General features: G+C 41.0%; 1 protein-coding gene across 8 annotated transcripts in view; it reads right to left on the reverse strand.

Annotated features, from left to right (window-relative positions):
• Positions 1-2,701: 2,701 nt before the first annotated feature.
• The window catches only part of ITGAM (integrin subunit alpha M), a 61,831-nt gene continuing 40,557 nt past the window's right edge, over positions 2,702-23,975 (reverse strand). The window contains exons 9-26 of one of the 8 annotated variants that reach the window (XM_039884412.1): positions 17,161-17,301; positions 16,858-17,070; positions 11,719-11,849; positions 11,461-11,624; positions 9,597-9,751; positions 9,371-9,502; positions 9,131-9,204; positions 8,763-8,904; positions 8,545-8,667; positions 7,914-7,993; positions 7,031-7,114; positions 6,620-6,695; positions 5,612-5,719; positions 5,349-5,432; positions 5,082-5,195; positions 4,898-4,999; positions 4,522-4,628; positions 2,702-4,120 (exon numbers count right to left, since the gene is read on the reverse strand). In XM_039884412.1, the coding sequence (XP_039740346.1) occupies positions 4,018-4,120; positions 4,522-4,628; positions 4,898-4,999; positions 5,082-5,195; positions 5,349-5,432; positions 5,612-5,719; positions 6,620-6,695; positions 7,031-7,114; positions 7,914-7,993; positions 8,545-8,667; positions 8,763-8,904; positions 9,131-9,204; positions 9,371-9,502; positions 9,597-9,751; positions 11,461-11,624; positions 11,719-11,849; positions 16,858-17,070; positions 17,161-17,301 (2,133 nt within the window). In that variant the 3' untranslated portion in view covers positions 2,702-4,017. Of the gene's footprint in view, positions 4,121-4,521; positions 4,633-4,897; positions 5,000-5,081; positions 5,196-5,348; positions 5,433-5,611; positions 5,720-6,619; positions 6,696-7,030; positions 7,115-7,913; positions 7,994-8,544; positions 8,668-8,762; positions 8,905-9,130; positions 9,205-9,370; positions 9,503-9,596; positions 9,752-11,460; positions 11,625-11,718; positions 11,850-16,857; positions 17,071-17,160; positions 17,302-23,975 lie in introns of all 8 variants that reach the window. The other 7 variants (XM_039884413.1, XM_039884406.1, XM_039884408.1 and 4 more) reach the window with 7 other exon arrangements.

The following is a 23,975-nucleotide window of genomic DNA, read 5'->3' on the forward strand; positions in this document are numbered from 1 at the left end:
GATATCCTGTGATTGGTGGAGAAGCATATTTGGCTGTCTCTGGTTGGTGCTAAGTTGGAAGCAGGGACAAAAATTAGGGAAGTTATCAGTTATTAATCAATCCTTGGTGCTGATTGCAGAATTTATTTTTTGGTTTTATGGACTGGTTGCCAGAGATAGTGGTCTGACTTCCTCCAAGCCTGACATAGGTAGCAGGATGGCTTCCTAGACTGGTTACTGTAGATTGTGGGTCAGAGTCCCATTTCTATGTGTGGTCTGCCCATTGTGCATGTGTATTCAGTCTCTCAGGGTTTAGAAATTTTTGACATACAGTCAGATACTATATGGTCCTGCAGATATGTGTTGGGATGTAAGGAAACAGATTTTTGAGAACTGTCTTCTGGTAGAGGACACAAAGAGAACAAGAAGCTACCCAAGCCTGTTCATTTTTCCATTCATTCATTTACTCAATACATATATTTGGCAATTGTTTTTTTTTTTTTCATGTTCCAGATATTGTCATAGGGGTTCCTGCCCTCCAGTGGAAGAAATCCAAGTTATTGTGACAGCATATGAGAGGCAGAGCTTCTCTCAGAAAGAGTTGGGAGGATGTGGAAGAAGTGACACACAAGCTGAGACAAGATCCAGGTTAAGGAGGAGAGGAAGTGAATTCTGGGTAGAGGGTACAGCATGGGCAAAGGCTGAGAAATGAAGGGGAATGTAGGGGACCACAGATATATTCTGACCTGTCTCTAATAAGTCATGTTTAGACCTGACTTTCCAGTGTAATTACTAATCACATTCCCTTTCACTTTCAAAATGGTCCTGGTTTGTTACCTTAAATATGGTTCATTTGAGAAATGTGAGGTTGAGAGAGAAGGGTAGGAGCAGAAGTGAGCTGCAGGGGCAAGATCATGCAGGGCCTCAAAGGTTACCTTAAATGCAGTGGGCCCTGGCCTCAGAGATAGGAGGGCTATATGGAGTGAACTGGAGAGCCAAGTCCTGCTTAACAGGGTGGCTCTGCTCAACTGTAGTCTTATGTTGCCAAACACTCCCATTTCTCGAGAGGCCATAAATCTAGATTTCTCTCAGAAATCTCTCAATTTAAAAATGTCAGCAACTAATCAAAATCAAATAAACAAATAAAACCAGTGTGCTAAATAAAATCTGTGGGCTGAATTTGGCTCCAAAGTTGCCAGTTTGAAATCTCTTTTATAAACTGTAAGTGGTTAAGAAGTAAGGGTTTCAAAAAATAACCAGAAGCCTGTGAGCTTTCTCTGGGGCAGGGAAATCCACACCACCAGGACACACATCTCTAGATAGTCTCTTAAAGGAGAGGGAGGGGAAATACCTTCCTAGTGCCTTTCTTATGCATCTAGGAAAGAAACAGGTTAGTTAAATTCTCTGTCAGGTAATTTTGCCACCAGGAGGAAAGGGAAAAGGGGATAGGACCTCCCCATGGTGCTCTCGGAGGCTGAAGATAAATCCTTAATGATCGAACCAAGTGGGCTCATCAGGAAGGTCCTATAGATGGAGAAAGCATAACTGAAGTCTGTGCCCATCCCAAGGATGCATAGAGGAGAACACTTCCAGCTCCTCCATTTTGGATGCCAGGCATGTCATGAGTTGTGATAAGAAGGAAGAGACTCAAATGCTAGGATTTGGGGCAGTCGTACAATTAAAAAGACTTCAGGCTTTACCACAAGTTTACTTTCTTGGACCACATAGGAAAACAGAAAGATGTTAAGGAGAAAGGGAGGATGCTGCTCCTCTCAGAGGATGTGATTCCGAAGTTGTACACTGACTCTACTCACATTCCAGTAGCTAGAACCTAGCCATAAAGCTATCCCTAGCTGCAAAGGAAACTGGGAAATGTGCTCTTTAATTGGGTGGCTGTCTTAGTTATCCACTGCATCATGACAAACCACTCCAAATACAGCGGATTGAAACATCAACCATTTATTATTTCTCACAGTTCTGTGAGGTGACAATCTGGGCATTTTTGTTGGCCTTGCCTGTGGCTGCAGTCATCAGATGGCAGGACTGGGCCGGAAGGCTCATGATAATCTCATGCATGAGTTGTGCTGGCTCTCATCTGGGGGCCTCAGTCATCTCCTATATGTGGCTGCACATTCACCGACAGACTAAATGGGTCTCCGAGTTGTGCGAGGGCGAGAGCAGAAGCTGCAATTCTTCTCAAGGTCTAGGCTTCTCAAGGTCTGGAGCCAGACAGAGCCAGGTTTGAATCCCAGCTCCATTCCCTTTTCATCTGTATGACCTCAGGAAGTTGGTATGATCTCTAAGGCTCGGTTTCCTCATAAGTGAAATTCAGATACTATCAAATAGTAAGTGGTGGCCACTTAGCAGGACTGGTGTGAGAATTAGACAGGGTGCATGCTCAAGCCACAGTCATGGTTACTGCATTGACAAAGTATGAAATATGAGCACTGGGGAGAAAGGGGGGCTACCCAGAGACAGCTATCAAAACTTTACCTGCAAACACCTTAGGTAGCAGGTGCTGTTGGTGCCCTGTTTGGATCCCTGTGGGCCTTGCCAGGGGCTATACTCACCTGTCAGACTTCCAACTGGCAGCACCTATATCCATTTCTCTGGCCACCAGAACCACTCTGGCCACATTCCAAGCAAGCCAGAAGTGCCGAGAATTAACACCCACCCCTTCCCACCAAGAGCAGCCCTCAGCCAGTAACTCTATGGAACTGGTGTATACATACTCCAGCTCCTTCTCTTCTAGGGCGGGACACTGTGAAAGTGCAGGTTCTACTTGCTCCCAGAACTCTCCAGTAGGGTTACACTACAGAGGCTCACAGTGGTGCCCCTTTTGAAAACACACCCTTTACTGGCTGCTTTCCTTTCCCCAGTTCACACCCCTCCCCTATTGGTATTTCCTGGGGTCACTCTTAAATAAACTTTTTTCACTCAAATTCTTATCTTGAATTTGCTTCCGGGAGAGCCCAAACTTCTGGGAATATATCCTTACACATATGCAAAATGACATAGTCAATTTATTAATTCACCATTGTTTTAATCATGAGAGATTAGAAATAACATATCAAAAGGAGACTGGTTAAATACACTATAATTCACTCACACAATGAAATATTATTAAGATGCATAAAAGAATGAAAAAGTACTTTATATCTTATATGAAACAATGTCTGAGCTATATTAATGAAAAAAGCAAGATGCAGAACAATATAAATAATGTATTCTATCATTTGTGTAAAAAGCATGCGTGTGTGTGTGTGTGTGTGTGCGTGCACACATGTGCATTCATTTGCATACACCTAGAGTCTTTGTGAAGGAGATTCCAAAACACAGAGCCTTGACCACCCTTTAGGAGTGGCTTGAATGGCTGAGGGGACCAGATGTAAAGGAGACTTTTCACCACACACCCTTGCACATCTTTTGATTTTTGTGTTCTGGACAGGTTTATCAATTCAAAAAATAAAAGAAATATTAAAATAACAAGTAAACAAATAGATAAAAGGAGGTGTATCATTGCTTATTGGACATATTTACTTCTCATGTGGGATGGGTTTGGACAGGCTCCTGTTGACTAACCAGATACTGGTTCTACATTGGTTTCTCCAAGCAGTATCAGTCCCAGCTACACAAGCTTCTGCAGGTCTGCATGCTCATCCACAAAGGGAGGTCTCATTTCCTTCAGTGGGGAGAGCATCTACTGCTTTCCTTTTAAGTTCACCCACAAGACCCGTCATCACCTCTGTCCAGGAGGAATGCCTACCAGCACCTTCACACAAGGAAGCCCAAGCAATTCCCTTGTGCCTGAGAAGGTGTACTGAAGGCACTTGCCCCCATGCAAGAGACATCTGAGTCACACACACTCATGAGCACAGTTGCACACACACACATGAATGGAAATGGAAACCCAAGCAGGTCTTTCCTGAGTGAGACATCACCACCCCAGTCTCCTAATGGACATGTCTGCTTGCTTCAGGAGAGCCCAGTCAATGGAGAAGGAGCTGTTACTGGGGTGGGGCAGTTTCAGGACCAGCTTCACTCATCATATCCTTGTACTGCCGTTTGAAGAAACCGAGCTGTGGGAGCAGAGACAGAGGAGTAAAGGCCACCGAAGCCAGGGGAGCAGGTAAGGGCCATGCTGACCAGGAGAGACAGAGAAACAGAGACAAAGAATAATGTGACAGAGTGTTGAGGGACATGGGAAAAGGAGCAGGGAGAGAGATGGCATCAATATTGGGGCCAGTAAAGACAGAAGAGAAATATAAAATATAAGAAGGAAGAGAGGAAGAACTACCCCTTATGTAATGGTCATTCTGTACCGAGGAGCACTCTAAGTGCTCTGCATATATTAGCTCAAGTACTTTCACAAAATGGGTATTTATATTCTCATTTTACAGCTAAAGAAACTAAGGATCTGTGATTTGCCAAATATCACACTGTTAGCAGCACTGCTATGAGTCAAACCCAGGAATGAAGCTGCTGAGTAAGAAGCAGTAAAGGGAGATGGGAGCCAGCAGGAAGGGGGCCATGAGGGAATACCTTGTACAGTCCCATGGTAATGAGGGCCAAGAGCACCAAGCCCCCCACAGAGCTGCCCACAATAAGTGGTACAGGGTCGTGCACTTCATATGGCTCCACTTTGGTCTCTGTCTAGGGCAGGGAGAGAGGAAGTGGGGGTGCATCAAAGGAGACAGATTCTGGATTTCTGGGGGTCCCCCAGCTAGACCTTGTGTACACCATAAACCCAGTAACTAACCACGCCCCAAGCCCCTAACCCCAGCCCTCGGTCTTCCCTCTTCCACCCACCTCTCCCACCCTCCCAATCTCTATCAATCTCTATCTCTCTCCGTCTCTGTCCACCAATCCCAGCCTCCCTTCCTCCTTCCAATTGTCCCTCTGTACCCAAGACAGATACCTGGGCCCTCACAAATGCCCCCTGTCCTGGAAGCAGGGCAAACATCAAGTCATCAAACAAGATCTCCGCTGTGCTCAGAACCTGAAGGTAATTATGTGAAGTCTGTGGGAGAGAGAGGGAGCTGAACCCATGGGCCCCCTGCAGTATCATATCTGGCCCAGTTGAGCCTCAGGACCCCACATACTTTGATATACCAGTCAAATGAAAGGTTGCCTTTAAGGGTGACGTTGAATTCTTCTTGGCTGCCAAAGGACAGGATGTCACACTGGACTCTCTGACAGACAGCAATGGAGCAGTTCTGGGGAAGGGAGGAGAAGGGAGAGATGTCTAAGAAAGCTGAATGCAGAATATGCTCCGTGCATTCAGCTCACTCAGTTGAGAGACAGCACCAATGTGGGGACAGTGCTGAGTCTCTATGTGGCCCCGAATCTGGGGTTAGGCTTATTCTTACCAGCACTGAGGTCATCTTAAGCATGGCCAGGAAGTCAGAGTGAGGGGGGACCCTCTCCTCAGTGTGGCATGTACTGGAGAGGTTCTGAGGAAAGACAGACACTGTGAAAAGAGAGAAATGAGGGCTCCTGGGTCCACCCTCAAAGAGGGTAAGATGGCCCAGGCCAGTGAAGAGTCAGAAATGGCTCCAAAACAGAGATTTTAGGAAGACCAGGGCTGTGGAGGGAGGATTTGGGCCTACTCTTCAGGCCTAGCTAGACTTACCTGGGAGAAGGTGACCTGGGGATGTTCCCACACAGCCACCTTGTTCAGCTGGATAGGGATCCAGAAGACCACACTGATGGGGAGGCTCCTCTGTCCCAAGTTGTTGAACTACAAGGTGTATGTTGGGAAAGGGGAAGAATATCAGGGCTCTGGCCTTTCTGCTCCTACAAGCAACTACAATCAGCCTCCCACCCCTGACAGCCTGGCACACCTAAATAAGGCCTCACAGACCAAAGTGCCCTACCACTTGATGCTTTCTGGGAGGTAGTCATGTGTTGTGGTTAAACACATGTTCAAGAGTCAGACAAGTTAGTCCTAAGTAGTGGCTCATCCACTTACTAGTGGCGAGACCATGGGCATATTTTGTTAACCTCTCTATGCTCGTTTCTTCATCTGTAAATGGGAAAATGATAGTGCCTCCATCATAAAGTTATTATGAAGATAAAATGAGTGAATTATGGATGTGTGTATACAATCGGCCCTCTGTATCCACAGGTTCTGCATCCTTGGATTCAACCAACCATGGATTGAAAGTATTTAGGAAGAAAATGTTACATTGTTGTTGACGTGTACTATGTAGTTAGACCTACAAAAATTGCCTAACATGTACAGACTTTTTTTTCTTGTCATTAGTCCCTAAACAATATAGTATAACAACTATTTACATAGATTTTACATTGCATCAGGGTATCTAAGTAATCTAGAGATAATTTAAAATATAAGGGAGAATGTTCATAGGTTATATACAAATACTATATTACTTTATATAAGGAACTTGAGCATCTGTGAATTTTGGTAATGGCTGGGGGTGAGGGAGGGTTGGTCCTGGAATCAATCCCCTTTACAAACCAAGGCGACAGCTGTATGCACATATGTGTGTGTATGTGCAGAGTGAAAGCAAACTTGGAACAGAGCCTGGAACATAATAGGCACCTGAGGCTTGTTTCCCATCACTATTTCTGCATTCTCAGCACATTGATTTCCCTTCCTGGATCCTCAGCTCCCCACCTGATACTGATGCTTTATAACATGGCTGGTCTTCTCTGAAGCTGTGAAGTTGAGATATTTGGTAGAGACCTCATGGCTGACGGTGGAAAAAAGAAGGGACAGGAGGTAACAGAACATCAGGAGTGTTCCGAGAGGGAGGTCTCAGGGTAAGTGTGTAAGGGGGTGAACAGGGCCATGGGTAATACAGCCCTGAGAGAATGCTGTTCAGGAGGGACAATGTGTGTGCCAGTTTAGGCACACACACACACACACACACACACACACACACACGCACATGCATAAATATATGCACAAACACACACTCGTGCACAAATACACAGGCACACGTGTGCACAGACATATACACAGATAAACAATGGGCTAAGTCCAGCCCAGTGGTAAAGGCGGAGATAAAGCCCTAGAAGCCATTACCTGGCGACCACCATATAGACAGTGTATTTCACAGGCAGCTCCAGCTGGAATTCAGTTTTGTTGGTCCTGGGCATGTTGTTATCACTGAAGAGAAACAGAGAGTTCTTTTCTTTTCCCTCTCCCCGACCCTCCACCTCCAACCAACCACCAAGTCCTATTCTCTCTAAATCCTAAACCCCACTGTTCTCTACCCCCTGAATCTACTTAGCCCAGGCCCATAACTACTTACCTGGATGTCTGCAGTGCCTTCTTCTCTTTGGTCCTTGAGTTTAAAACTGTTCCCATACCAATCCCCAGCCCTCCTGGAGGGTGATCTTTCTAGCATGCAGATGTGATCATGTCACTCCCAAGTTAAACTGCAAATTTCCTAAGAGCACCCATCAGTCATTTTATGACACTGCTGATATCTAACCAATTCTAAATCCTACATTATATCCTTAAGCCATACTTAAAAACAGCCTGATCTTTCCAGTCCCCAGGCTTTGCTTGGTACACTCTTCCTTCTTTCTGTCTTCATGCCTATCCTCCATTTATGCCTTTGCTTGGTTAACTCAGCCTAAACATTTCTTCAGGAATCTTCTCTGAATGCCAAACTCCCAAGAACACAGGACATAGTTTATTTCATACAATATTATAATCACAAGCTTTCCTGCCTATTTTTGCCACTAAATTATAACCTCTGTGAAGGCAATAACCACAGCTGTCTTGTCCATTCCTGCCCCACCAGTACTGACCACAATGCCTGGCACATGGTGGGTGCTCATTCAGTGTTTGTTGAATGAGCTGAAGGGAGAACCAGTGGGGAGAGGGCAATGGTTCACCCCGGGCAGAGGGTTGGGGCCTCAAAAGGGAGGATGCTTGTAGGAGGCCAGGCACAACATACCTGGTCACACTGGCTTTGAGAAGTACTCTGTTTCCAAGGGAAGCATTAGATTCCACATCTAATGTGATATTAAAGGTGACCTGGAGTTAGAGAAAGGAGAGACAGTGACAAGTATAGAAGAGAAGAAACACCCAAATATTCATTAACTGAAGAATGGACAAATAAAATGTGGTACATCCATACAACAGAATATTACTCAGCAGTAAAAATGAAGTCCTGACACATGCTGCAGCATGGATATCCTTGAAAACATGCTGAGTGAAAGAAGCCAGTCACAAGGGACCACATATCATATGATTCCATTTATATTAACTGTCCAGAATAGGCAAATCTAGAGACGGAAAGTGGTTGCCTAGTGCTGGGAGAGATAGGAGGACTGGGGTTGATGGCTAAGAGGAGCAGGGTCATTTCTTGGGGTGAGAAAATATTCTAAAATGATCATGATGATAGATTCACAACTCTTTGAACAACCTAAGAGTCATTGAATCATATACTTTAAATGGGTGAATTGTGTGGTATATGGATTATATCTCAATAAAACTGCTTCTCAAAAAAGGAAACTCTACTTTAAAAAAAAAAAAAGAATTTAGAAGATGAAAAAGAAAAGGTGAGGAGAAGCCCACAGCCTGACCTCTGACTTTTCTGGGAAGATGGGGTGATTTATGTTGCATCTGCAGCTCTGCAAGGCATCAGGACCTTTGATGGAGGTATCAGACTCACAGGTCACATGCCAGGATCGCCATGAGTGCCAGTTCTGGAAAGCAAGAGAGGCAGAAGTGGTGATTACAACCACTAGCCATGGGGACCAGAAAAGCAAAGTCAAATGGAGCCTATGAAAGGTTTGGCTACCTGGACCCCTGACACAGTCCGATAGGACAAGCCAGGTGGGTAGAAGAAGGTGACTTGAGTCTTGTAGGAATCCTCGCCCTGGTTTCTCACAGTCAGCGTCACGTTGAAGTCCCGGGGACCACCCACCACCAGGGTGTCCAGGCTGTGGGAGGAATAAGGCAGGCCATGAGATGCTGAAGGCTTCCCTGTGGCAAGTCTGCTCTGTTGGGAAAGAGGTGTGAGCTCTTGGAGATGGAAGACTGTGGATGGGGCAACCATACGAACACCTCCAGCTGATCTGTGCCAGGCTCCCTTAGGGACCAGGAGAGAAAACAGAGCACCAGTTCTTAGTGTAGGCTTGAAGGTAGCAATGAGGGAAAGAAGCTCACCTCATAAAACTGAAGGCGATGCTGAGGTCATCCTGGCAGATGCTGTCATTACCACAATTCTTCTCAAAGGGAAACTGCGAAAAATAGAATATGATAAAATGAAATAAAAGGAAATAACGAAATAATATGAAAAGAAACAATAAAATATTGAAATAAAATTATTTGAAATAAAATGAGCTTCAACAATCTTGGCCTCTTGTCCCTTCCATTCCCCTGCAGGACCCCAACTCCAGGACTCACCAAGGCTGTGAAGAGTCTCTGAGCATCCACAGCCAGCACTGGCCGGAGGTTCCCAAAAGAGGACAAGGGCTGCCCCACCAGAGAGAAGTTGAGGCGAAGGACAATCGGAGTTACTGAGTTCTTTACACAATCCTGAGAGATAGCAAGGGTTTGGGGGTCTGCTTCCTCAGCTTCCCAAGCCCACCCACGCTTGGAGGAGCCAGAAATGTGGCTACCCGCTGCTCACCGGTAACTGTAGCTTCAAGGTCTCACATTTCCGATTCAGCCCCAAGCTCTGAGTCTGTCTGTATGTGTTGTTCTTTGTCTCATCAAAGATGGCCCGGGAAAGCTGATGACTTGGGTCCAGGGCCAGGTCATATGTGACAATGCTCTGGATATCTCCTGAAGGGGCAGGGCATCACAGTTGTGAGGATTTTGGCTTTGGGGTCAGACAGGCAGGTGTTCGAGGCTCAGCTCCTCTGCTCCCTAGCTGTATGATTTGGGGTGTTATCTGACCTCTTTGAGTCTCAATTCTTTATTTTTAAATCGAGGACAATAACTGTACCTTCTCAATGGTGAAAATGAAATGAAATAGTGTCTATAAAGCATTTAGTATAGTGCCTGCCATATAGTAAGTGCTCAGTAAATGGTAGCTTTTCTGCTACATAATAGAAAATTAAGCATATATCTCTGGGTGCTTTTAACATTTTTTCTTTGTCTTTGGTCTTCAGCAGTTTGTACCTTGGTATGGTACAGTGTGTAATGTTGTATACACTGATATATGTACTGCGTATTATTTCTTTTATATTTATTCTACTTTAATTTGGTAGAGAATCTTGCTGTCTTTCATTGATTTAGAAAATTCTTCACCATTATTTCTTCAACTGTTGCTTCTCTCTTGTTCTCTCTCCCAATCTCAATCTCTCTCTCTCTCCACCCCCCCCATTCCTTTTAGAATTCCAATTACATGTTTATTAAGTCTTTCACCATGTCCCATACATCTTGTATGGTTTCTTTCTGTAGTTTTAATCCTTTTCTCTGTGTGTGTTAATTGGAGCATTTTCAATTGATTTACTTTTCAGTTCACTAACTCTCTGTTCTGCTTCTAATCTATTAAATTCGTTTATTGAATTCTTAATTTCAGTCAGTATATTTTTCAGTGCTAGAATTTCCATTTGATCCAATTTTATGAATTTCAAGTCTTTTCCAAAGTTCTCCATCATTTTCTCTCTTTTCTTAAATATAATAATTGAAGTTATGTTTTAAATTTCTACCTGATAAAATTTCTGAATCACCTATTGGTCTATTTGTATTGTCTATTGTTTCCCTTGGTTGCTGGACTCGATGGACATTGTCCTAATAGAAAGACCAAGTTGTTTACCAAGGTCTCTCCAAAATCTCTATTTCCCTAGCACTGGGAAGCTGCTGAATTTCTACTACACTCTTTGGCTCTCCAGTTTCTGTCTTCTACTGAGTGCCTTGGAGTACTGACCTGCACATGCATGGCTTAAGAGCCAGCCAATGACTTGAGAGGAATTTCTATGTAAACTTGGAGGACACTTTCTCTGTAATCCTCTACTCTCCAAGACTTCGTTCTCATTTCTAGCCATGCTGGCTGCTCCAAACTCTGACTGCTGTCTCCTTAGAACAATAAGATTACTACTAGAAACCTAGTTTTATGATCTCCCCTATTTCTCTCTAGTACCACGACTACTATTCCCCCACTCCAAGCACAATGCCACTCTTTAAAAGTAGAAACAAGGGAAGAAGTCTAGTTGTGATAAAATGCATGCCTGAACACTTTGTGAATTTGTGTTTAGCTTTATCAACACAACCTCCCTTTTGAATGAGTTATCTCTCAGTTAAAAAAAAAAGATCTGTTAATTCACAGGTATGGGGACCTTGTTTATCTGGAAAACTGAGAGAGTAAGGGAGTGCCACATGATCACTTCTTTGATGGGGTTTGCTGGGCCTCCCCACCCAACAAGGGAATGCTGTCAGAGCAAGAAGGCTGTCAGAGGCTATGAGGACTTTGCTTTGGACTGCCAAGAAGGCTGAAAAGGCTAGGCCACCCATCATTTAACCTGTTGAGACTTATTCCCCATCCTCACCTTCTCTCAGCCGGTCCCGTGTGCTCTTGTGAACACGGAGGCAGACTCTGACCTCCCCAGCAGTCTGGCCTTTCATCACATGTTCACGACACTCAAACACATTCCTTGCCAATTCCCTGGGTGTGAACTCCATGGTCACCTCAACTTTCAGCACAGGCTGGGACCTGTAGGGACACCAAAGGGCCATCAGGAGCCTTAAGACAGCAAAGCTGCTCCTTAGAGGGAAGACACCTGGTGTGCTCTGAAAGAAGTTCTCACCTGAGCAGCAGTACATGCCCCTGGGCCCCCACAGCCAGATCCACCAGTCCATCCATTGTGAGGTCCTGGCCCCCACTCAGTGACTGTCCAAAATACTGGAGCCTAGAGGAGAGCTGGGAGCCTGCAATCCGCTGAGGGTAGAAAAGAGGAGGAGAGAAAGAGTGGGAAAGAATAAGGAAATGTGTAACAGTTGCCCAGGGTGACCCAAAGAGAGATTGTCTAAGCCCCATTCAAATCCCACAACTTCTCAAGGAATTACAGCAACTATTCAGCTTCAGATCACAGTCTTGAGATGACACCCAAAGTTTCCATTAATTACCTAGTTTTTGAAGGAAAACAAATAGTTTTACAGGAAAGAAGTTACATCATATACTACTTTATTCAACTGAATCTCATTTACATAGTTAGGATAATGCAAACACGAAATATTCATCTTACCAAAATCATCATATAAATATAAAGAGTGAGAGAAGGAGTAGAAGCCATTTGAATACGTGGCAACAGGAGTCTAAAGGAGCTCAGTCCTCACCTCCCATAGAGGGAAGTCAAAGCTAAAACAAACATCAAGACACCAGGAAGATAATCATGCCATTGGAAAGTATAGAGAATTATCTAAAGAACTAAAAGTAGTTTCTTCAAGAGAGGGAGAAATAAAAGAAAATAACAATATAGGTATGGAAATCGTTATTCTTCATAATAAACCTTTAAGAACTTTGAGTCTCTAATATATGTGCAAGAATAACACTGAAAGAGTAACACATAATTTAAAAAGAAAAGGTTAAAGAATTTTTATCCTGTACTTAATGCCACTGAACTGTACACTTTAAAAAGGTTAAAATTTTCTGTCATGTGTGTTTAACTACAATTTTATTTCTTGAGGTAGGCCTATATTGCTATGACTTTTCCTCTTAGGAGTGCTTTCGCTGTGTCCCATAGATTTTGAGTTGTGTTTTCATTTGTCTCTAGGTATCTTTTGATTTCTTCCCTGATCTCATTGACAACCCATTCATTGTTTAGTAGCATGTTATTTAGCCTCCATGTGTTTGTGTATTTTCCAGTTTTTTCTTGTAGTTTATTTCTAATTTCCTACCATTGCGATTGGAGAAGATGGTTGATATGATTTGTCTTCTTAAATTTATTGAGACTTGTTTTGTGTTCTAACATAAGATCTTTCCTAGAAAATGTTCCATGTGCGCTTTTTGAGAAGCATGTGTATTTTGCTGCTTTGGGGTAGGATGTTCTGAAAATATCCATTAAATCCATCTAGTCTAGTGTGTCTTTTAGGCCCATTGTTTCCTTGTTGATTCTTTGCCTGGAAGATCTGTCCATTGGTGTCAATAGGGTGTTAAATTCTAGTACTATAAGTGTATTACAGTTTACCTCTCCTTTTATGTCAGTCAATAATGCTTTATGTATGTAGGTGCTCCTATGTTGGATGAGAATATGTTTACAAGGGTTATGTCCTCTTGATTTATCAATTCCATTATCATTATATAATGCCTTTCTTTGTTTCTTTGTTATGCCACAATTTTAAAAATGATTTGTCAACTGAAAGGAAGCATGGGATGCTGAAAATTTGCTATATCTTAATTTAGGTATTGCTTACTCAGGTTCACAGATAATATGAAAATTCATCAATTAAATTTTGTGTGTACACACATTATACCTCAATTTTTTTTGAGAAAAATTTATTGTATTCTGTTGAGAGGAAGTTTTGTTTTCAAATTATGTATAATGTAATAGTTGAGAGAGCCATAGCAGGTTTGCTTGTCCAAAACGGAGCACCCCCTACCCTAATCACAGGGAAAAAAAGCAAGTAAAAAATGCAAACAGTAGAACAATAGGATAGCATGATCCTTTTTGCATTTGGTTTTAACTTCAAAGTCTGTGGGGGATGTGTGCATATGTGCATGTGTGTGTGCATGCATGTATGTGGACACATAAAGTACTCTCCCCTAACCCTTGTTTTTCTTTGTGGGTTGAGTTATGGTGCAGATAAAGGGAAGAGAGTAGGGGTATCACTGTTTACTTTATTTCTTTTTTTATTAAGTTTATTGGGGGTAACATTGGTTAATACAATTATATAATTTTCAGGTGCACATTATAATTTGACATCTGTATATTCTATTATGTGATTACCACCCAAAGTCCAGTTTCCTTCAGCTACCATATATTTGATCCCCTTTATCCACTTCATCCTCTCCTTAAACCCTATGTTTGACTCCCTTTACCGAGTCTACCTCCCCCTTCTTCCCCCCACCAGTAATCACTACTCTATAGACTTCTGCTAACCACTAGTCTATAGTCCATGTCCATGAGTCTCTGTTTGTTTGTCCTGCTCATTTGTTGCTTTTAGGTTTATATCCCACATATAAGTGATAGCATGTAACTTTCAACTTTTTCTGTCTGGCTTATTTCGCTTAGCATGATTATCCCGAGGTCCATCCATGTTGTCGCAATGGCAGTATTTCATCTCTTCTTATGGCTGAGTAATATTCTATTGTATATATGTGCCACAGCTTCTTTATCCAAACATCTATCATAGGACACTTCGGTTGCTTCCATGTCCTGGTCACTGTGAATAGTGCTGCTATGAACATCGGTGTGCAAATATCTTTTTGGATATGAGTTTTCAAGTCTTTAGGGTAAATACCCAGTAGAGGGATTACTGGATCATATGGTAGATCAATTCTTAGTTTTTTGAGGAATCTCCATACTGTTTCCCATAGTGGCTGTACCAATTTGCAGTCCCACCAGCAGTGCATGAGGGTTCCTTTTTCTCCGCATCCTCTCCAACGTTTGTTATTACTTGTCCTATTGATCATAACTATTCTAATAAGTGTGAGATGGTATCTTAACTGTGGTTTTGATTTGCATTTCCCTAATAGCTAGCAATGTTGAACATCTTTTTGTATGTTTGCCATTTGTATGTCCTCTAGGGAGAAGTGTCTGTTCAGGTCTTCTGCCCATTTTTGATTGGATCGTTTGTTTTTGTTATTGAGTTTTATGAGTTCTTCATATATTTTGGATATTAGGCCCTTATTGGAGGTGTTGCTTGCAAATATATTTTCCCATTCAGATGGTTCTCTCTTTACCTTATTGATGATTTCTTTTGCTGAGCAAAAGCTTTTTAGTTTGATGTAGTCTCATTCATTTACTTTTGCTTTTACTCCCCTTGCCTTTGAGGTCAAATTCATAAAATCCTCTTTAAGTCTAAGGTCCTTGAGTTTAGTTATTAAGTTTTCGTCTATGCACTTTATTGTTTCAGGTCTTATATTCAGGTCCTTAATCCATTTTGAGTTAATTTTGATGTATGGTTATAGACAACAATCTAGTTTCATTCTTTTGCAGGTGGTTTTCTAGTTTTCCCAGCATCATTTATTGAACAGGCTTTCCTTTCTCCACTGAATGTTTTTGGCTTCTTTGTCAAAAATTATTTGCCCATATAAATATGGGTTTACTTCTGGACTCTCGATTCTGTTCCACTGTGTGTGTTCGTGTGTCTGTTTTGCTGTCAGTACCATGTCGTTTTGATTTACTGTCACTTTGTAGTATAATTTAAAGTCAGGCAGAGTGATGCCTCCAGCCTCATTCTTTTTTCTCAGGATGGCTTTAGCAATTGGGGGTCTTTTGTGCTTCTATACGAATCTGATGATTTTTTGTTCTATTTCTTTAAAAAACACTGATGAGATTTTGATGGAGACTGCATTAAATCTGCATAATGCTTTAGGTAACATGGTCATTTTAACTATGTTAATTCTTCCAATTCTTTCCATTTCTTTGTATCTTCTTCGATTTCTTTTAATAGAGTCTTATAGTTTTCATTATATAAGCCCTTTATTTGTTTTATTAGATTTATTCCTAAGTATTTTATTCTTTTGTTGCAATTGCAAAAGGAAAGATTTTTTCCACTTTGTTTCTGATGCTTCATTATTAGAGTATAGGAACGCTATGACTTTACTGTATCACTGTTTACTTTAGATTTATAAATTTGTACAGGCATGTAAAGCTTTTGTAATAAAAGTTAAGTAAAATCAGAGCCTTCAAACCCCATTCACACAGAGAAGCAAAAGGCACCAAATGAAAAGAGGCATAATTAGAATATTCACACAATTATGGAAAGAGGTGCCATGATACAGAAAGAAGTGGGTAAGGCCCTGATGACAACTTAAGAGCCTGTAAAAAAATATACTGGGGGCAATATAGCGTACTATTCCTTTTATATAAAGTTCTAGAATGGGTAAAACTAATCTGTGGTGAAAAATAATCAGAACTGCAGTTTCCTCTGGGATGGAGTGGGTTCAGAAATTGACTGGGAAAAGGCAGGAGGGAACTTTCTGGAGTGATGATGTTTTGTATTTTGTTAGGAGGGTTGGTTACACAGGTATATGCATTTGTCAAAAGTCATTGAATGGCTAAAAATTTGTGCATGTCTTATTTATAAATTTTATCTTAAAACTAACAGTAAGCAAATATTAGTTAATGATATACATGCTGAAGTATTTATAGGTGAAGTAGACTAATATTGCAACTTACTTTGAATTCCTTAATTAAATAAGATGGACTGTAGAGGAAGAATGACTATGTGATCAAGTAAATCTAGTAAAATGTTAATTGTAGATTCTAGGTTGTAAATATATAGGTGTTTACAGTACAGTTCTTTTAACTTTGCTTATAAATTTGAAAATGTTCTTAATTCCCCGAGAGGGGCCCTGTCTGTCTGCACAAGTCACAAGCCCCATGATGCATGCAGTTCTGGTAGGGTTTCCTCTGATGGGAGATATTCAGTGCTAAAACTGGGATAGACCTAGGCAAACCATGACTTTTGGTTACCCTACTAGACTGAGATTCGGAAAAAAGGAATGCCTACATCCCAACACTTCCAGCTTCTCATTTCTACCTCTAAGCCTTAATCTTATCGGTACAGTGTGGGTGTTGGTGCCCCTAAGACCTTCTTTAGTTGTGGTAAGAATTTAGAATTGAGGAGTCTTTGAGGTTTCTGTGAAGTGTGTTATATTTTTAAAATTCTGAAAAGGAGTAATGGAAGAACTAATCTGGCAGCTGTGAGAAACCTGAATTAGAAAGCAACAGATCAGCAAAGAGGCTACTGTCATGATAGGGACAGTGATAGGGCCTCACCTGGCTGTGGGAGAGGCTGATGCCCAGTTCTGAGGTTCCATGAAATAGGTAGACAGCACCCCGGTTCTCCTGCTCTCCTGGGGCCCCGATGGCCACGTCCATCAGCTTGTCTCCATTTACGTCCCCCAGCACTGTCAGGGCTGCCCCAAAGCGACTCCAGGGATGGCCTTGCTCCCCACGGAGAACAGCGTTACACTGCCACCTAGACCTCTGCTAAACAAAAACAGTGCCAGCCCCCAACCCTGGCAACTTCTCCACCCCACACCCAGGCCCCACCCAGCCCAGGTCCCATCAGCCACTCACCCCCCGGGGCAAGGGGCACACAGACACCTGGCCCCCCCGAGTCAGCTCATAGTAATGGGGGGCCCCGATGAGGACCAGGTCGGAACTACCATCTCTATTCACGTCCACAGAGCAGAGCGAGGCCCCGAAGTAGGAGCCGATCTGAAAGAGACAAGGCCAGGATCGCATACCACTTCCCACCTAAAGCAGAGCGGGAAGGGGTCAGGGGGCGCGGGGGGCGATTCCACTATGAAAAATATCATGCCTTCTGGGGAAAGCCCTTGGAGCAGATGTGATCCTCTATATAATTCATGATAAATTCTCATTTGGATGTGCTGCCGGAGAGAGAAGCATGTTATAGATTTGGTGAGCAGTGGGTAAGGATTTACTCCAAATGGTGTTTCAGGGAGATTAAGATAGCAAAGAACTTGGATTGGAAAACACAGACAGAAAAGCTTACAAGAGCAGACAGGATATCTTCTCAATACATTGGAAGTCTTTAGGAGAGTGAAAAATCAGAGTTGGCAGTCCGGCTAATAAGGAATCAACTGGCTTGTATTAAAAATAAATATTGCTGCAGGAATACTTTTGTTTGGTATTGAAAAATAATGTTTACCTTTTAAAAGAATTTTTAAAATATGTTAAAAAAAAAAAAGTAGGTTCAATGTCAGTATGTAGACTTCACCCATAGGATTCATCCATTTAGTCATTCGTTCATTCATTTATTCAACAAACAAGGGTTTGTTATTTGCTGAGCATGAGGCTAGGTAGTGGAGACACAGAGCCTTTCCGGGGCTCTCAGTGTAGCATGGTAGAGCTGAGATAATAGTAACAGATAAAGATAGCAATTTCAAATTAGGGCAAGTTCTAGGAAAGAAAAAATTCAGGGGATATCAAGACATGACTCCTGCCCCAGACAGCACTGAGGGAGGCCTTAATGACAGCTCAACAAAGACACTTAAGCATCAATCTAAAGTCAGTAGAATTTTTTTTTGTTTTTAGGTCAGGTTTATTAGGATATAATTTACTTACAATAAAATCCAGCCTTCTTGGTGTAGTTTCATGAGTTTTGACAAAACACTAGTCATGTAACCATCACCATAGTCAAGATACAGAACAGTTTTATCATGCCTCACTAGAATCAACCTCTTCTCTCAATCACCAGTCCTTGGCAACTACTCATCTCTTTTCTGTCCCTATAGTTTTGCCTTTTCCAAAATGTTATATAAATGGAATTATATAGTATATAGCCTTTCAGGTCTGGCTTCTTTCAGCTAGAATAACATTTATATTCATCCATGGTGTTGCATGTATCAGTATTCCATTTCTTGTTATTTCTAGTGCATATTCCATTGTATACACCACAGTTTTTTTATCCATTCCCCAGCTGAGTGACACTTGGGTTGTTTCCAGTTTTGGGCAATTATGAGTAGAGCCACTAGAAACTTTCATATACAGGTTTTCATGTGAATATCTATACTTATTTCTCCTAGGTAAATAGTAAATATCTAGGAGAGGTATTGCTGTTATGGTAACTGTATGTTGAACTTTATAAGATACTGACAAATTGTTTTCCAAAGTAGGCATGCCATTTTTCATTCTGACAGCAATGTATGAGAGTTTTCATTGATAAACATCCTTGCCAGTACTTGATATTGTCAATTTATTTCTAATACATGTGCAGTAGCATCTAATTATGATTTTAATTGTATTTCCTTGATGATTATTAGCATGGAACATATTTTCATTTGCTTCTTTGCCATCTATACACCTTCTTTGGTGAAGTGTCTGTTCAAATATTTTGCTTATTTTTTAACTGTTTCTTGTTGTTGAATTTCAAGAGATCTTTATCATATATTCTGAATTTAAGTCCTTTGTCAAATATGTAATAACAAAAGAAGGAAGACTTACAAATATTTTCTCCCAGTCTCTTTAGCTTATCTGTTCATTCTCTTAATAGTGTCTTTCACAGAGCAAAAACTTTTTATTTCAATGAATTTTTATTTATCAATTTTTCCTTTATGGACTACATTTATAGCATATCTAAGAATTCTTTGTTTAACACAAGGTCACAAAGATTTCCTCCTATGTTTCCTTCCACAAGTATTATAGTTTCAGATTTTACATTTAGCTCTATGATCCATTTAGAATTAATCTTAATATGATATGAGATATCGGTAGAGGTTTTCATTTTCTTTTGTTTTTTATTATGCATGTCCAATTGTTCCAGCACCATAGAGCTCTCCATTGAATTGTCATCGTGCCTTTATTGAAAATCAATTGACTAGAGGCTTCTGGTCAGGATGGTAGAAAAGGTAAACTCTGTTCATCTCTTCTAATGATCACATCAAAATTACAGCTAAATTACAGAACAACCATCATTGGGAACCACCTGAAGACTAGCTGAACAGAAGTCCTATAACTAAGGATATAAAGAAGAAGCCACATCAAGACTGGTAGGAGGGGCAGAGATGTGAAATGGGCAGGTCCCATATCAACGGTGTGGTAATTAAGAATTGGGAGGGATATCTCAGCTATGGAGGTTCCCCCTGAGGAATTAGGGGTCCAGCCTCACATCAGGCTCCACAACCCGGGCACCGGTGCCAGAAAGAAGAGTCTCCATAACACCTGGCTATAAAAACCAGAGGGAATTGCATTGGAGAAATACAAAGGGCTGCTGGAGACCAATGTGCTGCTCTTAAAGGGCCCACACACAGACTCACTCACTATCAAACTCACTCACTCTTAACCTCCAGCACAGGAACAGCAGCTTGAAAAGTGTTAGGGGCATACTGGGAGGAACTAATTGACTAACTTCAGGGTGAGGACTGGAGGGGCAGGGTTAAAGCAACTCTCTCCAGGGATGGAAGTGCTGGCAGCCATCATTGTTCCTCCAAGCCCACAGGCCCAGCGTAGGTGGGCACCAGATCTGAGCTCCCCACTAACCTGGCTAACACCATTCCCTGCGCTCTGGTGACTCTCTGAGAATCGACCCCACCCATCTCTCCTACATAGCCCAAGTCTCTTTCAGCAGTTCCTCTACACAAGTGGCCAGCTTTGGCTCATGCTGTAGACTTTCCTAAAATCTCTCAAAGGTCCACAAACTCCAAATGAGCCGTGGCAGCCTCAGCATGCCTTATACCTTTTGCTAAGTGGCCCCAAACCTCACATAAGCAGCAACCAGTCCTAACTTGCATTGTAACACCCATCAGGTGGCCAAGCCTGGCATAAGTGACAGCAAGTCTTGGCTTGGAACACAGTTTCAACTAAGCAGCTACAAGCCCAACACAAGTGGTGGCTGACCTCAGCTTGCATTATAGTACCCATCAAAGGGTCCCCATTCTGACACAAGTGGCAGCCAGTCTTAGTTCACAGCATAGCCTCTCACAAGCAATTCCAAGCCCATCACAAGCAGCAACCAAACATATATCACTTTTTGGATCCTACGAGGTGGCCCCAAGCCAAGCACAAGTGACGGCTGATCTTGGCCTGCACCAGAGTCCATGACAAGAGGCTCCAAAACCACTACACCCAGTGGCCAGCTTCAGAACATACCAGAGCACCACCCAACCAACTCCACAAATGACATATCCAAAAGGTGAACTCAGTTGGCAACAGAGCCCTGCTAAAGTGACTCCCACTCTGTGGGATGAGCTCCCACACAACAGCCAGCCCTCACAGCCAGTTATCCTGAGAGACAACCCCACCCAATGATGTGCCAATTGAGGCTCACCTACAAGATGAGGACACAAATAACCACACAGGGGACATTCTTGGAGCATCCAGCTCAGATAACCAGGGAGACAGTGCCACTGGACCCCATAGGACACCTTCTACATAAAGCCATTATCTCAAGACGATGAGACATATCAAATATACATAATACATAGAGACGAACACAGTGAGTCAGCCAAATTGAGAAGAAAAACAAAAATGTCCCAAATGAAAAAACAGGACACAGCTCCACAAAAAGAACTAAACAAAATAAGATAAGCAATCTACCAGATAAAGAATTCAGAACACTGGTTATAAGTATGCTTAATAAACTTAGGGGAGAACTTCAACAAAGAGATAGTAAACATAAAATAAGACACAGAAACCATATAAAAGAACCAGTCAGAAATGAATAATACCACCTGAAAAATATATAATTGTATTAACCAATGTTACGCCAATAAACTTAATTAAAAATTTTTTTTAAAAAAAAGAAATGAATAATACAACAATTAAAATGAAGAATACATTAGAGGAAATCAACAGCAGATTAGATGAAGCAGAAGATCAAATCAGCAACCTGGAAGATATGGTAGCAGAAAACACCCAATCAGAACAGTAGAAAGGAAAAAGGACTTTAAAAATGAGAATATTTTAAGGGACCTCTGGGCCAGAGTCAAGCATGCCAACATTCACATCATAGGGATACCAGAGGAAGAAGAGACAGAGCAAGGGATTGAAAACCTACTTGAATAAATAACTAAAAACTTCCTCAACTTGGTAAAGGAAATGAACATACAAGTCCAGAAAGTTCAGAGTTCCAAACAAAATGAACTCAAAAAGGCCCACCCCAAGACATATCATAACTGAAATGTCAAAGGTTAAAGACAAAGAGGGAACCTTAAAAGTAGCAAGAAAAAAGCAGTTAGTTACATTCAAAGGAGCCCCCATAAGATTATCAGCTGATTTCTCAACAGAAATTTTGCAGGCTAGAAGGGAATAGCACAAAGTACTCAAAATGATCCAAGACAAAGACCTAAAACCAAGATTACTCTATGCAGCAAGACTATCATCTAGAATTGAAGGAGAGCTAAAGAGCTTCCCATGCAAGAAAAAGCTAAAAGAGCTCATCACCACTAAACCAGTATTACAATAAATATTAAAGGGACTTTTTTAAGAAGAAGAAGGGAGGACATAAATAAAATGGCAATAATTACATAACTATCTATAATTATTTAAAATGCAAATAGACTAAATGTTCCCATCAAAAGACATAGGGTGGCTGAATAATTTTTTTAAGAAAAAGACTTATAATATGCTGCCTACAAGACCCACTTCAGATCGAAAAACACACAGACTGAAAGTAAAGGAATGGAAAACAAAACATCATGAAATGGAAATGAAAAAAAAATTGAGGGAGCAATACTTATATCAAACAAAATATACTTTAAAACAAAGGCCGTAACAAAAAAACAAAGAAGGGCATTTCTTAATGATAAAGGAATCAATCCAACAAGAGGATATAACTCTCATAAATACCTAGGCACCCAATATCTGAGCACTTAAATATATAAAGCAAATATTGATGGACATAAAGATAGAGATTGACAGTAATACAGTAATTGTAGGGGACTTTAACATCCCATTGACATCAAGAAATAGATCATCCAGGGAGAAAATCAACAAGGAAACAGCAGCCTTAAATAACACATTAGACCAGACAGATTTAATTCATATTTTTAAAGCATTTCACCCAAAGTAGCAGAAAATACATTATTTTCTAGTGCACATGGAACATTTTCAGGATAGGTTACATGTTAGGCCAAAAACCAAGACTCAAAGAATTTAAGAAGACTGAAATCATATCAAGCATCTTCTCCAATCACAATTGTATGAAACTACATATCTATAAGAAGAAAACAAAAACACACAAACGCATGGAGACTAAATAACATGCCACTAAATAATGAATGGGTCAACAACAAGATCAAGGACGAAATCAAAAACACCTTGAAACAAATTAAAATGAAAACACAATGACACAAAATCTATGGAACACAGCCAAAACATTTCTAAAAAAGAAATTGATAGCAACACAGGCCTACCTCAAGAAACAAACAAACAAAAAATCTCAAATAAAAAATCATACCTTACACCTGAAGGAACTAAAAATAGAAGAAGAAATAAAGCTTAAAGAGAGTAGGAGAAAGGAAATACTAAAGACCAGAGTGGAAATAAATGAAATAGATTTTTAAAAAATAGAAAAGATCAATGAAACCAAGAGCTGATTCTTTGAAGGATAAATAAAATCGATAAACTTTAACCAGATTCATCAAAAAAAAAAAAGAGAAGACCCGAATAAATAAAATCAGAAATGATAGCCATTCTAACAAGTGTGAGGTGATACCTATTGTGGGTTTAATTTCATTTCTCTGATGATTAGTGGTCTTGAGCATCTTTTCATATGTCTATTGGCCATCTGTATTTCTTCTTTGGTGAAATATATATTCAGGTCTTCTGCTTATTTTTTAATTGGATTGGTTGTTTGTTGTTTGTTGTTGTTGTTGAGTTGTATGAGTTCTTTATAAATTTTGGATATTAGCTCCTTATCAGATGTGTCATGAGCGAATATCTTCTCCCATTCAGTAGGTTGTCTTTTTATTTTGTTGATGGTTTCCTTTGTCAGAATGACAATCATCAATAAATCAAAAAAACAACAAGTACTGGCAAAGATGTGAAGAAAAGGGAACACTCATACTCTGTCAGTGGGATTGTAAATTGGTGCAGCCACTATGGAAAACAGTCTGGAGGTTATCAAAAAATTAATATGGATATACCTTTTGACCTAGCAATTGAACTTCTGGGTATTTATCAAAAGAAAACCAAAACAATAACTTGTAAAGATCTATGCATCCCTATGTTCATGGCAGCACTCTTCACAATAGCCAAGATGTGGAAGGAACCTAAACACCTATCAACAGATGATTGGATAAAGAAGTCATGGTGTAGAGCCAGAAGAAAGAAATTCAGGGAGATCATTTCATAAACTATATAAATGTCTAACCAATGTACTCTATACTTGAAACTAATAAAATAAAATTTTAAATAACATTAATAAAAAC

This window comes from Pteropus medius, unplaced genomic scaffold, assembly GCF_902729225.1.
Source record: "Pteropus medius unplaced genomic scaffold, Ma_sr-lr_union100, whole genome shotgun sequence".
NCBI classification, from domain to species: domain Eukaryota; kingdom Metazoa; phylum Chordata; class Mammalia; order Chiroptera; family Pteropodidae; genus Pteropus; species Pteropus medius.